Source organism: Labrus mixtus, chromosome 3, assembly GCF_963584025.1.
Source record: "Labrus mixtus chromosome 3, fLabMix1.1, whole genome shotgun sequence".
Lineage (NCBI taxonomy): Eukaryota > Metazoa > Chordata > Actinopteri > Labriformes > Labridae > Labrus > Labrus mixtus.
The window spans coordinates 27,624,700-27,641,636 of NC_083614.1; the positions used below are offsets into that span (position 1 = coordinate 27,624,700).

A 16,937-nucleotide genomic window follows, 5' to 3' on the forward strand; every position below is an offset into this window, starting at 1 on the left:
CGGCAATCCGATGACTCCTTTCGAGGTAGGGAGGGTCCGGGAAATTCTCCTTCCCGAGTAAGTTTGGAATCAGGTGTCGCAGGTAGTTCATAATATCAACACCCTCAGACCCCTCCGGAATTCCAACAATCAATAAATTTGACTGCCTGCTCTTATTCTCATAATAATCCACCTTAGATTGTAGTGAAGCCGTATTTTTCTCCAATACATTTATGCGTTTTAGCGCATCGGCCACGTCGTCTTCGGCTTTACTCACTCTTTGTTGCAGCTCGACGTATTGCTCTGCCACGTTGTTCATAACGGTGTCAAGTTGAATAACCTTCTTGTCTATTGTTTGGCGATTTTGGAGAACCTCTTTTTTGCTGTCTTCAATTGCACGTAGTATCGTTTCCATTGTGTGTTCACCCGCCATTGTTCAAGACACAGAAAAAACGCCACTGCAGCGTGGAGTTTCAAAAACACGCTGCCAAGGCTTCCTGGGATTTAATTTTCAGTCCAGTGTCAAATCTTTCGATTCATGTATTAAACATCTTTCACCAAACTTATATTTGATACCAATGAAGTTCAATATAACTTAGACAGACAGGCCGGAGTGCAGGGCTCACTCATACACGTCCTTCCACACCGCCAAACGTCCTTTCCTGTGTTTTCACAGATCCTCGTTTCTTAGTCCTGCTGTTGTCCGGGGGTTCTTTAATAGCTTTTGATTCTTTGCCAGTCTGGAGCAGTCATCGGGTAGATTTAAAAACAGGTCACCGATTCTTGCGTGAGGTTGAAGAGACAACAGGTGGTCCTGGCTGTAGGTGATCAGGCCATTGTTTGCATGTAGTCCGTTACATAAATAACTGATATTACATCAATGATGACTTTTGATTTGCTAGGTACTCCAACCGTCGCTGTGTTTGAAGGTTTGTTTTTTTACCAATTGACCACCCCCGGCCTCCACCCCATAAAATAGGTATGCAAGTTGTGACATGTACATGTTATGTTGCATAGTCTACTTTTGTTACAGTCAATGTTGACGTCAGAATTCACCGAGATTCCTGGTCTCCTGGATCAAAGTCAAGTCTAGTGTATTTATACAGCACATTTCATAAGAACATGCATTGACTCAATGTGCAATATGAGTAGAAGTAGACAATATACATGTTAACAACATTATACTATAAAACACAAGATTCAAGCTTTTTGTTTTGAATGCATAAAAAATGGCAACATACAAAAAAGGAGTAGAAATATTTGAATAGAAATTAAGCGCAAGATATAGTCCAATCATTTATGATTTGGCCAAAAGTTTGTGCAAAGAGACACTGTTTTAGTAGGCCTTAGTGCATGTCGTAAAGAAGCCAATAGTTGGACCATAATAACTGAAAGCCCCCTTAGCTGATCGGGAATTCATTTTGGGTATGCTGAGAAGACCTCTATTTGACGATCTGAGGGACCGGTCTGGTGTGTACTTAGTCAGCATTTCAACAACATAGGAGGGAGCTAAGCAGTCCATAGATTTAAAAAGAACAAGTAGTATTTAAAATCAACTCTTTGTTTTACTGGCAGCCGGTGAAAAGTGTTTAAAATGGGAGTGATGTGTCCTGACTTTTTCGTTTTAGTTGGCAGCAGCATCCTGAATAAGCTGGAGTTCATAATACAGTACCTGTTTTTGTAACTCCAGCGAAAAGTGCATTGCAATAATCAAGTCTACTGGAGATGAAAGCGCGGACCAGCTTTTTAGAGTCTGACTGTGACAGGAAACATTGAACTTTGGATAGGTTTCTGAGATGGTAGAATGCCGTCTTGGAGATATTTGCTACACGCTTTTGAAAGTTGAAATCAGCATCTAGAATCACACCTTGGTTTTCTCCGGCAATGGGGTTAGCAAAGAGATAATGTGGCCCCATAGAGTCTTGTGAAAGTCCTGTGTCCATTGAGCCCTCTGTCCCCCTGATCCCCCCTCTACCGTTGTTACACTAGATCACCTGAATTCCAGGTTTCTTCCTTCACAGTTACTTCACTGTTATTGCTGGGCTGCGCCTGGCAACGGCCTCCTACTAACTGTACAGAAAGTTACTGAAGTTGATCTTCTCACGAGGTCTTGAGTGGCTCCGAAGCTTTTGGTTAATAAGGCACATGTCACCAGGTGTACATATTGCAGGGAAAACAAAATATATTTTACATCAGGAGGTCTGCATGCAGGTTATACTGATTTTAAGTAGTTTTCAAATGTGTATCATTTATCATTTATACTTGACTTGACATAGACTTTTTAGACTTTAAAGTCCACATGGGGAAATTCCCTTTCACAGCCCTGTTTCTGTCCAACAGACAATTCCCACCAAAGCACAGCAAAGTTAAACAACAATCAGAACTTCCCACTCTGGCCTGTTCAGCGGGGCCTTTTGTTCAGGGCAGCTATAACAGCAGGGATCAGGCTTTCTGCACCTCAGTGCTCTGGACCTCCGCCCTGAGGGAAGTGGGGTGAGGTGGGTGTTCAGTTCATGTGTGATGTCCTGGTATATTGAGGTTGCAATGCGTGTTATAGCCCTGTTGTTGGATTCTGTTAGGTTGGGTGTGGGGAGACCGATTATTCTGGGAACTGTGGTTGTGTTTGGCCTTGTTTTTAACAGATAACATGTTGTAGAAGCAGGTGGAATAGTACATTAGGATGGGCTGGATCATGCTCTGAGATAGCAGCAGGAGGATATGGGGGGCAACATAAAGTCCTATCAGTTTGCGGATGGCTGACAATTGTTGATCGCTCTTTTTTTGGATGTCACTGGTGTGCGGTTGGATAACTGAGTTGGTTGTCTAGTGTCACTGCATAGTATTTGAAACTGTCAACAATGTCGTCTGTTTAGGTTCTCAGTCATCAAGTTCATGGTAAGATTCAAGCTTGATCCAAAGGCAACTGGACTGGTTGAAAATCTTGAACCAGTCCAGTTGCCTTTGGATCACGCTTCAAATGCATCAACTATTTCCACTATTTAAAGCTGATAGTGGATTGAAAATCATGTAATGCCCTCATTATTCAATCCCAACCCATGAGGTTTGTTGCATGTCATCCTATCAGCTCTCAGCTTGTTTTTATGCCCATATCTGCTGACAGTTATGTAGCAAAATTCACAATTTTCATTGCATTCTTTCCGAGGCATGGTCTGGCATTTGTAAATTGTATCCATAAAGTTGTTTGTGAGTCTTATTCATTTCGGTCAACCGTACACAAAGGTCCTTCAACAGTGATTTTCTGCAAGAATTCACCATTAGTTCTGTTTTCATTGAGATTTGTATTTGGTTGAAGGACAACTCGATGAAAACTGTTACAGCCAGGTCTTTGGATTTGTACCCAGAACAACAAAAAAAAAAAGACATCTAGCAAACGCGAGAGCAAACACATTATGTTGTAAACTGTTGGAGAGATAATTGATTCAGGGTGTATTGTCACAGTGTGCAGCAGAATTGTCACAACATGTGGTGATTCGAGCATGCGAGCAAGTGCACTGCTGCGGCTCAACAATACAAGTCAGTGTGTGCTCCCTACATGCATATGACAACAGCGTTTCAAATCCTTCTCTGGAGTAATGCTTTCAGTAGACAGAGCCGCAGGCACAGGAGCCAGTCTGCTTTCTGCAATGCAAAATAAATCCCTGGAACAGACTGATTACATAAATGGATAAAGGCAGTATGAGCGATAAAAAGACAGGAGTTCAGTCGCAGTAAAAGCTGAAGAGAAGAAAGCACATGCTCAGGTTTAAAAATACCACAGAGTCCTGTACATGACAATATGTTACATATGCTGCCGAGGGTTTCTGGAAACTCCATTACTATGGTCCGCAATGTTTACAAACACAAGTCAGCCATTTTGCTTTTCCTGGCTCAGCCACAAAATGTATCAAATACTCTCAGGGCTCCTACACCTCCACATGACTCCCATCACCTTACTTTATTATATTATTTGTATGTGTTTTTATCCCTCTTGCTAAATCAGAGCAGAGCCAAAAAATTGCAATGAAATGGTCAGAAGTTGATTCCTACTTCTCTTGTCCTAAAGAAACCTCAAAGCAGAATCAATCATACTCAGATATGGCCTACACTGGATGACAAGCTCTAATTTTATCACCAAGCAAACCGTCCCTCCAGAAGCCACTGCAAGTCAGTGGTGTGCCCTTATCATCGTGACCACATGACATGCGTGTGCTTTTAATAGCTCCGTCCAAGCTATGACAACAAGATTTCCTTGAGTGTAATCTGACATAGCAATGAGGCATACTCGGGTAAAGTTTGGGAAGCCTTGCTTGCTCTTTCAGTCTTAAAGTAAGTATAAGTGTTTTGTACATCAAGTTCAGTCAGCTTTGGGATTTCCGGTTTTTAAGACTGAATATAGAAGTTGAAATCAGTGCCATAGATATAAATACAGGGCTGTCGAAGGATGATTATTTTTTAAAAGCTTAATTTTATAAGTTAGTTGTGAATTATTGCATGTCTAAAAATACATGCATTTGCATTTCAAAATAGTTTTAGTTATGCTATTATTTTGTATTTTGCACTGCCTTAAGCTTGTTTTGCTTCACTTCCTGTTAGGATAAAAACCTGCTTTCAGGTTAAGGAGACAAACAGAACTATGAAGAGACCTCTGACCAACATTTTCAGGTCATTAGAGACACGATTCTTAATTAATGCAAAGTTTAATATGTGCCCAGTCGTGTGTCATTAGGGATTGTAGCTGGTTGCATAGAAATTTCCATTAAATGCCATCGAGAAGCCAAAAAAAAGTTAAATTGCTGGTCGCTGAATGTTGACATGTCAGGTGGCTAACCCGCTAGACGACTTGGCCATCATGTAGCTTCGGCTAATGACTGGGGAAGAGGATGAGTACTACTTTGTAACCAGGATGCAGGTTGCTCTGGTCAACTAAGTCACTGCTTTGTAGCTCTTACTTAGCTCGACAAATGTTCTATCGACTGCAAATCATTTATAGCTTGCATTTATATACAGCATGATGCAATTTGCAAACACATTATTATTACATTACTAAGCTTCTCACACAACATTCACGCACACTTACATGAGTGCAGTCGTTAATGAGCAAAACTTTATTCAATCTTCATTGGCAGTAACAGTGATTTGTAACCAACCTTTGTTTGTAACTGTCTTACATAAGTGTCTTTTATTTATTGCATTTTTGTGCTCGCTAAATTATTTTAGTACTTTTAAGATTTTTTTTCTTACACTCTAGTTTTTACTTATTCCTTTCAATTTTTCTTAGCTTCTTAGAAAACCAAAGGTTGTTGATTTTAGCAGTCTTGTATTTATCTATCTTCTGGTTATTTTAATGATTTGTTGTCTGTCTTTAAATTGATTCTTTAATGACTCAAAGTCATTGTAATTGAGGGATCCCCCTTAATGATCTTTAGAATAGAGTAATGAATGAATCTAGGATGGAAACCAAAAACCGAGACTCAAATAATGATACAGCGTCTACTACATTCAGAGTGAGATAAAATTGTACATTCACTGTATTTGGTCAAGGTGTTCATTTTTTCAAATCCGAGCCCCAAGCCATTTCTTCTCTCCAAGTGAAAGCAACATTGATTTACAGAGAATCTTTTATTATCAAATAGAGGTAATATAATTTTTTATTATAGGTGATAAGTCAGTGCATGTGTTTGATAATATTGATAATATTTCAAGGTGGCATGAATGCAAAAAAACATGAGTGTACCTGTGTGAAGAGAGGATTAAATGATTGGACGCAGTTCTATTATGAGAGTAGATGGGCCATCTTGTCAGGTTACCACACAGGCTGTACTGACAGATAATGTACCATGTCCCTGTGAGGCCTGCTCAGTGCATTTCTATTCTTTTCGTGGATTAAAGTATAAGCTGCTGATGCGGGTGAACGGGATACAGATTAAGCTGATAGAAATAAATAAATAAGTAAGAGGCGGGCCTGCGTTGTGGGGGAGTGATATTGATCAAAGAGTACATGAGTGAACCTTTCTGGGGAGAATGTGGATGAAAATAGTATCAGGGTATAACATGATGAAAAGCCCCCTGGCAGCTTTATCCCAGGTTCACCTTTCAGACTGTTAGAAGTGAGAAATGTGCTCAGCTGTAACCAGTGGGGGGTCTCAGGGGACTGAAAAACCAGAGTTATAGAAAAAGATGCATAGCAAGGAACATGAGTCACCAGTGGAAAACTTTTCTTTTTTTTTAAAATAGGAGCTCATTTCCTTTATCGTTAAATTGCTTTCAGAATGAAAAACAATCATTTTGATATCACAAATGAAGGAAATAATAGAAAAGTCTGCATGAAAATCGTTCTAAAAATAGCTACCACAAACTATTAACAATTAAATACATGCATGTTTTTTGAGACAATAGGACCAGATGTACAACACTCAGAGCAATCAGACACAAAACACAAAGATTTACTGACATAATGTGTTATTTTGATCAGAAATATTATCTGTTTTTTTTTTTTTTTTTTAAATAGCTTGATATAAATGGATGCAGAGATGCTCCAAATCTCATGTTTGCATAACTATCCTCACACCTGCCTTTGGCCACATCTACAAGATTCTCCTGCAGCGTGGGGACAGCTGTACGTGTGACTATTACTCACAGCTGCTGCTTTTTATAGCAACTGATTACTTAATTCATTAGCCACTGTCAGCGGTGATATCTGAATCATTATTAAATGTCAAGGGATCAATTATTCAGTTTAGCGCACTGTTATTGAAATAGACCTGCTGGCTGCTTATAAATAGAGGACAACTAAAAAAAAAAAAAAACATAGAAGAATGGTGTTATTAAAGTTGACCTATTATGATGATCCCCATTTTAAAACCAACCTGTGGTGTTACATCGCTGGGTGCCCATATTAAAAGTGGGCAAAGTTTCAGCTCATGGGGGAAACTTATGTTGGAGTAATCCCAGGATAAGTCTGCAGGGTGGGCTGATCTGCTTGTCCTCGCGACCGCATGCAAATTGCAGCGACTGAGTCGCAGTACGAAGTTGTAAAACAAATGATTTAAAGCTCCTGTGAGGAGTTTTTAGATGGATATAAAGCAGAATGAAAATGATACTGACAATTTTTCAGACGTGATAAACAGCACACTGCAGAAACAACCCTTTTTACATTTTCCATGCAAATGATGCACAGTGGCATGTTTGACTGTTAAAAGACAGCAGGATGAAAACTCTACTGACACATACAGGACTATATCAGCAAACTCTTAAAAGACGCATGAGAAAAGGTCAAGTATTTGCACCTCTGCCAGTGTTATTACTTCTTAAGTCTGTTAGAAAGACAAAAAACACACACAACAATTAACGTAAGTGAATGAGAAGAGGCGTTTGGACACCCAGGTGTTTCTGAATTAAAATAGCATCTGGTGTCTCTTCAGGTCAGAGTGTATTTTCAGTTGTGTTGTCCTGGAACACACCTGAGCCATCTGAGCACAGCAGATGTCTGGGATGGACAGATATAAACCTCAAATCAGCACTAATCCTCTCCGTGTTGTTTCTAATGGTGGCAACACATCAGATGGTTTGACACATACTTCTGTAGGCAGTTGGGCATCCGCTCTGCAGGAAGGGGACACACAAATACACACGAGCAAACACACAAGTGCAAGACCACAGTGTTGAGCTTCTGTGACTAAAGTCCCAAATCTAAAAACTCAGCTGCAAGAGAGGAAAAGGGACATGCCAGGACTTGCCAAGAGTGGATGGCGGTCCAGGCAGCCTGAGTCACGGTGCATCTTAATTAGCCTGAAAACTGTGAAAACTGTGTCTGGGAATCAAAGGAGTGAAACTAGATTATGAATGTGATAATATTTTTAAAACATTTGGCAGTGGTTACACCAACACGTGAGAGACGTCCAGATTTTTGTACATTGTCTCTTTGTTTTATCACTTATGAATGAAGTCGAAACTATCAAAAGAAGCCGATAACTTTTGTCTTGTTTGCTGTATCACTGACAGGATCAAATAATATTCAAGAAATGTGATATGTGCAACTATTTTTCTTCCAAAGAATTTGCATGTTCAATGATTTCCTGCCACAGCCACATTTCTAAAAAAGCTTCTCATTAGCCTTAAGTCACTGGATGATTGCCCCTGCAGAGATAAGGCAAGTAGTTGACCCTGTTTCAGTACGTAGGAAAATGGAAAGCGGGTAGAGAGGATGACAGTGAGTGAGTGAATTCATTAGCAAGTTCACAAATTAAGTGATTCATGAGAGACTGCAGGAAACTGTATTTGTGCACTACTGTATTGAAAACCTAGGAAGTCGTCTTAAACCTCTTTGCATCTTTGGGACCGGTCTTGAATTAAAGCAACAATATGCTACATTTCCACATTAAAACTGTAGTTTCAAAGGTTGACCTAACAGTACGATAACTTTAAAGAGGGAGAATGGCATCTTTCCCATGTCCACAAAGTACCCCACTCAACTGGATGCACTACAGTATGTTAACCTGGAAGTGGGCTGGGGTCATCTCATGAGAAGTGTGTACGGCTTTAAGGCACTAACGTTCACACAACAGCCTTCAGCTAAAAAGAAGCTAGTTAGCCTGTCTCTGTACAGTTTGATACAGTGGCTTTTGCAAAGAAACCTTTGGTAGGCGCCACACCAAATTCATACATAGTGTTGCTTTAAGTGAGTAGGATTTCTTTTCAGTGAATTTTGAAGCCTGAGAAAATTAGCTAAATGTGAGCAGTATAGCAAAGACAGAAAATGCAGGAAACAGCTAGCCTGGTAGCAAAACAATAAGTCCAGGACACTTTTATTGAGACAGCACAATGCAACATTGTTTTTACTTTTTTAAATAAACCCAATAAGTTATTCATAATGAGCATTTTATTTTTTCTGTTTTTTAAGATGTATTTTTTGGGCTTTTTGTGCCTTCATTGTAGATTTGGGACAGTGGCTAGAGTAGGAAATCAGGGAAAGATAGAATGGGGAATTTCATGCAGGAAAGGAGCCACAGGTCAGATTTGAACCTGGGCTGCCCGCTTAGAGGACTACAGCCTCAATACATTGGTTAATGTCTTAGTTTTGGAAAGACTTGCTGTAGACAGTTTCTATATGAGGCTGTGTTAAACGTCTCCAAGCTCCAGTTCTGTGTCAAGAGAACTGGCATGAGAGTTCTGTTGATTTTCCTTAAAAAAATAATCACTGACAAAGCAAAACGTGGCACCCCATGTGTGGAGGCTGAAGTCCATTAAAACGGGCAGTCCAGGTTCAAATCCAACCTGCGGCTCCTTTCCCGCACGTCAACCCCCGCTTTCTCTCTCCCCGATTCCTCACTCTATTCACAGCCTGTCTCTGAATAAAGGCATACCAAAAAAATCCCCCCAATAGATCTCCAACCCAGCAAAAGAGTCATTGCTGGCTGTTTTGCATGTGTTGAATTTAAACGATTGCTATTATCACTTTGTTTTGTCCTTCTTGTCATAGCTTTTGACGTCAACCTAAGTTTTGCAGGGTTACTTACAACCACACAGTGCTATGTGAAACAGTATGACGTACTTAAGGAGAAAGTTCCAGTTTGAGGACAAAAACGTGACCAGCTATAATCAAGCACAACCGTGAAAGTCTTGTATTCCAGTGACAGTTTTCTATTTTTACTCGCGCTCCAGAACGAGCAACGGGGGCTTGACCTGTCCATGAGATATTCTTCTGTTGACTTCAGTGGTGACATTACACACACATAAATGTATTGACGTCACAGTTAACATCAGTGCAGATATGAACATGCATGCAAGCACCTGAGCATCCATGCATACCGTATCATGCTGTTTGTAGTATATATATATATATCTGTAGTACCACAATATGAATAATTAATGCATGTGTCCAGAGCTTTCATTTTGGAGTTCGATCTGAACATATTCTACTTGTGTAGATCAAGCCAATCTTGTCATTGTTATACAAATCTTGTTTCATGATCACGTCACAGCATGTCAGCTCATTTCCACATAACTCTGCAGGGCGTCTTCTGTCAGCATCCATGAGATGAGGACATGGAGGGAAATGTGAAAACCTGCATTGCACCAAGTTAGGTAACATCAAAGAAGATGTTCGTACCCATACGCACACACGTAGAGAGAGACACAACTTCCGTGATCTAGATTTTTAATTTTTGATCCACCAGACCCAGCGGGCGTCTCACACTGGAGGTCTGCAGCGGAAGTTGCCTACACTTTGAAATTCATGAGGTGTGTACTTGTGTATATGTGAGACCTTTAGAGTGCTGTTGCTGTTTTTAGCCTCTTTCCTCCAGGAGCCAGCCCCGCTTCACGGCTGAATATATCATGCACTGTTTCCTCCTGACTACATGGATTTGTCAGGGATTGTTATAAATAGCTCAGAAGAGGCACGTGTCTGCAGCATACTGCAGACGAAGTATGCAGCTCGCACAAAGCCAGAGAGATCCAGATTTGTCAAAACAGAGGCGTAGAAGTGAGGCGAGAGGAGACAGAACAGGGGGGAGGACGAGGTCTTGCTGTGATGCTTTTGACAGCAACTAAACAGACTTGTCAATATTTCCACATCTCCTCTCACTTATTTCAACCTGTGACCTTGGACTTCTGGCACATGTTGACACACATACTACTTCAACCGTATGTAATTTTTCAAAGCATACTTCCACTTCCAGTGGTGTCTCAAAGCTACAGCCCGATATGTCAGTGTTTTTTCTATTATTCCATGTTACATTTAATTTCAGTCTGACACTGATATCATACACATATACAGTCATGTTTCAGTTACTTGTGCTTTCTATTATAATCTAGTTGTGTGTTTGAATGGGGGTTTTCTACATAATGTAAGCACTTAAAGGGTGAAAGGGAAAGTCAACTTGTTGTGCTGGTTGAGCGGTATGGATGCATTAGCTATTTATGTAACTTTAATCACTTAGTACTTCCTTAATTTTACACATAAAGAAATAAATAAAGCAGAAATCAAGTATATCCTGTTTAAATGTCTCTCTGAGTCATGACTGTCTATAATGAAAAGTGAAAAGCTCGAGTCCTGCCAGCTGGATCACGGTCATTCTGTGTCAATATATGTTTAATGTGAAGCTATGAGTTAACCAAAGTGTGCTAACATTAGCCTGCCCTTTTTTAGTTTAGGTGCTATTTGACCAAATGTTGCTGATTTACTTCCTCTAACTGATCTACTTTATTTTGAAAGTCTGCACATGCAAAGTGATGCAAAAAAGATACCAAGATCTTCATATTTTAAAGTGAAATGGTGCTGACCAAGCCATAACATTGACCGATTTAGGAAAGAGAACATAATGGATATTCATCAGATTCAGAGAATGAATAATAATTGACAAAAAACATTTTTCAACATTATTTTTTTTCTGGAGCTTTCTGACCAATCTGAAGTTAAATTGAAGTTTTCCTCAGTGGCTCAAGGGCTTCTTATAATTTGCTTCTGAGATGTTTTATTTTACTAATGTTCTTGACTTTGTAAAATACCTATGTGAAATTTGGGATCTTCTCTCCATCCCATAGGCAGTCATTCCACTTTAGACTTTACAAATGACCGATGCCATGAAATATGATTGGGGAAAAAAAATAGCTTTTGAAAGGATGCATGAAACCGATTTAGTTATCCCCTGACATTTTCTCTAACGATGACCTTTTCACCAAAATATCACTCGCACTCACTATGTTGCACAATCTTAAAGTCGCCATGTGAGTTTTATAAGCATAAACGTATGCATGCTCCTGAAAGAAAGAACCGTTTAGAATGATGTGTTCGCTGACTTTTTAAGTTCATTTCATCCTTCGTTTTACATGTTTTTGCCTTCCCGTTTTCCTATTAAAAAATAATCACGTTATGCTGCTCTCGTGTGATGGTGTTATTCTGCCTCCCATGTTATAAAAAAAATAAAAGTCATCCAGACCACACTCTTTGAAATCCTTCCACAAGCCTATGGAGAAATGTGATGAAAAAGCCTGACCTGCTCCAGTGTACTAAATCCAGTCTGTTTATGGCTGTTCTTAAAATATCTCACTTCATTATTTTTGCATCCCCTCTGAAAATAAACATGCATCAACAAATGAAGCGCCCCTTCATATGATGACTCACATAGACGACACGCAAACTACCTTTCCAGTTCAGTGCTTCTGATGCCTTTTATAAAACATCTAATGCATAACATAGGAGTCTCAAGGGCAGGCGAGCATCATATCTACAGCGCACCCGGAAACAAGCTGCAAAAACGTCAGTGTTTTGCACCCTGACATTTATGAGGTGGGGATATAGTGGAAGAAAATGATTGCGAGTTACTCTCCAACCCAACCCCACCCTCCAAAAAATGTTCTTTGAAGGAAGAACGTGCAACTTTTTGATGTCGCCCCTCCACTCGTGTTCTCACAAAGGAGTTATCAAATGCAAAAGCTCTTATTTGCCCCTCAGACACAAAGTGTTGACTGCAAGCAAAATGCAATTTGATTTTCAGAAACCTGATATATTAGTCAAATGGAAAACAACAATGCACATCCTGTCTCTGATACACACACACACACACAAACACATTTATACAATACATGAAAACAACCACTGATGGACGACAGGAAGGGACATTTTTAAAGAGCCTTGGCATTCATGCAGCAGCTGTAGCCCATTAATTCCTGCAAATGGCTTTCACATTGTTAATAAAAAGAACATTTCATTGCAATGTTCCTAATTCAAGGTCCAAGCATCCAAACCATCCACCGTTTCAAGCTACTACTGCACTGATACGGTGCAAAGTGAAGGAAAAATGGATTCTTACGAAATAGCATCTTTTTTTAAGGTGAATGATTGGAAGAGTGGATGATTGGGAAGAAAGATGTTTTCTTTAAACATAATCCTCTAGATTACACTGCAGATTTTACATAACACATTCGTCACAAAAACATACAACCACAAATCGGTTTCTTGCATCAGAGAGAAACATGTTTCAGTATGAAGGACAGAAAATCCTTTATTCTTTATTCTGCCAGTCTGACCTTAAGAGCCATTTGAGTCAGCTGATCTCTGTGCTTTCAGCGTCATTAGAAGTGACAAATATCAAAGACTTTCTCAATCCAATGGCCCTATGCTTCAAAATATATCTGGACATCACTTGTGCGCATGCAGGGTTCTGCAATCAAGCTAGAAATAATAATCACAACAATGGCTGTCAGTGTTTTTTGAAATGCCATGACAGATTGCTTTTTTTTTGGTCCCTTTAGGTGCACCATAGCTAAGACACTAACACAAAGTACATCACCACTGCTCCTTTGAAACGTCACTTTGAAAAACTTTGAAAAAGTTCCTTTTTCCTCTGTGGTTACATTGATGTTGTAGCCTTCACTCTACTACAAATGTCTTATTTACTTTCAAAATAAAAGTGGGGTTATATCAAAACAGGAAGTGAAGTGCCCTTAGATTAAGACAAAATAAATAATAAAAAAAAAAAATGTTTATTGAAATTCAAAGTAGAAAATATTACTTCCAAATAGTATCAAAAACATTTTAATAATTTTACAGCCCTTAAATACAACGTGTGGTTCGTAAATTAATAAAAATCCAGTTGGATTTCAAAATATTTCTTGCTGATAATATTATTTTAAGAGTTCTGGAATTGCAACTACAATCGACAGGTTGTCAGGTTAGGAAATACAATCATGGTTTGTGATTTGTTATCCTTAATATCTTATTATTTTAGTGATTGGTTACTTTTGGGGGTTGTATGTCATACTCCTAGACTAATGTTCTGTTAGTTACGTGGTGTTATAAAAAATAACAGACATTTCCTCTTTCCTCTTTTTCCTTCAGTGCTTTTTATTGACAAAACATTGTTTTTCACAGGAGTAACACATGAGATGCTCAGCAGGGCAATGGCAGGGGGTGCTATCAGATGGGGCCCCATTAGGGAGGTGTCCTACTGTCAATGCAAAATTTGCACATTTTGAGCTCCTGCTATGGTTTTAAGTTTTTCAGCCCTCAGGGGCCCCTAAGTGGCTTGGTACCCCCAAGCAGTTGCCTGACTTACCTGTTGACAAGTGACCATGTACCTTGAAAATCAATGCACTCTAACAACTCTAATTTTACCCACTGGGGGTTTCCAGGTAAACAGCGACCCCCGGCGGTGCTGTTGTCCCATAATGCATCTCATTGTGGTTTTGCTTTTTGTTATGTCTGTCTATGTCTGTATTGTTTCCTCTTGTAATGACCGTCTCTCTCACTGCCCCCGGGGCAATGAAGACCTTGATCTCAACTTGATAACCTGGTTAAATCGAGATAAATATAAACCACACCCAAGCAAGCTTCATGTTCATGCAGCGTTGCTAAAAGGACAATGGACATTTGGTGGTGAGATTCCCTTTAAAGCAGACCACACAGACCCTTGTTTTAGCCTTTGTATGAGGGTTTAATGAATAAATGGACTCAGACACATTACACCATGTTCTCAAGGAGATGTAAATGGGCAAATTTTTTCCCACCCAACAGTTGAATAAATCCCTCCAGTTTGTAGCTTTTTTTTTATTTTTTCTGCTTCATAATCGATGATTCGGCTGGCCATGCATGGAAAAATCAATTCCATGATCTATAATAAGCATTAATGTGGAACATATTCAACATCCAAAGAATTAAGAAATTCAAGCAAGAGTCTGAATGGGAAATCATAGAGACATTTCTCTCTTTGTATCTCAGCTTCAGCAGCACTCTACAGTCGTGAAATGTTGCGGGGGAAGTTTTCCTAAATTCTGTAGACTACACACAAACTTTCTTCTGCTACTAACACAATTCCCCCCGATAAGAAGCCATATCAGGATGTGAAATTGGACATCACAGATGTCTGAAGCTCCCTTTTGAATGAGGCAGAGCTGTACTGAATCAGCTTTATGCATATGGAGTTGCACCTGCTGTGTACATCCAGTCCAGTCAGATCGCCGTATCGCTCTTCATCTTGCTTCCTACAGCCGGTGTATTCATCAGGTTTCCTAACAACATTTAAGAACTTTTGCATCGCTTACATAAATAAATCTAAAGAGGCCGCCCAACTGCATCAAGCTTAAACATTATAAATAGCCACCTAAGCAACAACTAGAAGAGTATACCTGCAGACTTTTATCCAGGGCCTATGACTGAACATAAATGGGCTTTAGTTTCAGATTCATGCAGCTCCAAAACATGAAGGCAATGTTTTCTCAGCTCTGTTTGCATTGCAATTTCCATGTGCATAATCCTGGTGCTGGCTGATGCTATTTAAAGTGACAAACACACCCATGAGTCATCATCTGCAAACACTGCACACATCACAGGGTTCTCTTTCTTTGTTCTAAGGCTTTAGCTGTATGCTGAGGTATATAGTTTGGAAGGGGGAAAGAAACGAGTATTGTGCATTGTCTCCTTGCAGGATCAGCACCATGAAGACCAGACTAGGCTGCCTCTCACACAAGTCTGACTCCTACAGCGACTTCTCCGAGTTCCTTCCTCCTGCCCACGAAACCACGGCCAGGTGTCTGAAGTGAGTCTGCCAAAGATCCTTTATCTAATCCTGTTGGACTGCAAAGTTTGAACAAATTGTTACACAGGCTTCTGTGGTGTTAAGTAACTCTCTGGATGCTACACTTGGCCACCAAAGTTTGAAAGTTAAATTAAACTAACAGTTGTATAACATTTGAATGGAAAGCTGTCAGGGACTTTAAAGTTCTTTAGTGTTTATCTGGGATATTCAGTGTAATGTATTGCACTCCTGTCAGCCATTTGCCCAATGCTGCTTTTCTTAATTCGACCAAATACTTGCATAGTAATCTTTTCTTTATGAACTTCGTTTTGGTCTGCGTAAGAGAACACAATGAGTCAACAAAGCCCTTGAAAATAACAGCTTGTACTGTAGAGAAACATTTGATTAACAGATTAGCAGATATTCTGCTGTGAGTACTCTGTTATTTGAAACTCAAAGAAATGTGCAAGCAAAGTAAGTCATGAGGGTTGTCCATGCCTTCTTATAATTTTAAATCATGCTTTGCATTCCAGTCAGGGCTGTAAGCATTAACGCGGTAATCTTGGATTAAGGCCTGAAATTAATGCATTGATCATTTTTTATTGCATGCTATTTTGTCCCTTTAGTCGCACCGTAGCTTAGCCAGATGACCACCGCAGCATCTCCCTATAAGCACAGTGATGGAAATGAACGACGTGAAATGAAAAGACAACACTGCACCTTTAAATGGCTCATTTTACTTTGAAAAATTCTCACACAGCTAAATTGACAAGTCAAAAGTGATATCCACCTCATGACATCAGACATGTCACTTTTTTACTGTCGCCTTTGGCCGTTTTCATTTACTTTTCAATACGTGACAAGTTCGTTATTATGTAGTAAAGTTAATGTTGAAACATTCGATCCTACAGAATTTCCCTATTTTCTTAAAAATAAAAGTTGGTTTGTACCAAAACAGGAAGTAAAGTTGTCTTAGTTTAAGACAGTACAACAATTCAAAATAAAATCAGAACGAAAAACAGTTTGAGATGCAAAATAAAAGAATTTCAAACTTGTGGTAAAAACTTTTTTTTTTAATCGCGATTGAACTTTTTGATCGTTTGACAAACCTAATTACGATACAAGTGGTAAATGTGAAAATATTCAGGGAAAAAATGTCCTCCCTCTTTCTGAAAGCCATTGCGAGAATTGATAGCAGAGTCACCCAGTAAGTTTTCATCATTAAAAGTACAAAGACAGTATTGGTGGACAATGTTGGATTGCATCTGTAGCTAAGTATAGAAGAAGAAGACATACATTATTAATCCTCAAAGAGAATTTTTTTCAACATGCTACATTCATACATTGTCAGGAATTCAAACATGATCTTTTGAACGAGCATTAGTGGAGAGATGTCAGAGTAGAGGGGCTGCACACAGACGAGAGCCCGGATCAGCTGGGGCT

At 39.5% G+C, this 16,937-nt stretch overlaps 1 protein-coding gene across 1 annotated transcript in view; it reads left to right on the forward strand.

Moving 5' to 3' along the window:
* Nucleotides 1-16,937, forward strand: part of LOC132969382 (regulator of G-protein signaling 8-like) — a 35,370-nt gene that overhangs the window by 6,808 nt on the left and 11,625 nt on the right. The window contains exon 2 of the mRNA XM_061034330.1: nt 15,405-15,515. Coding sequence (XP_060890313.1) covers nt 15,415-15,515 — 101 coding nt within the window. The 5' untranslated portion in view covers nt 15,405-15,414. The remainder of the gene's footprint in view (nt 1-15,404; nt 15,516-16,937) is intronic.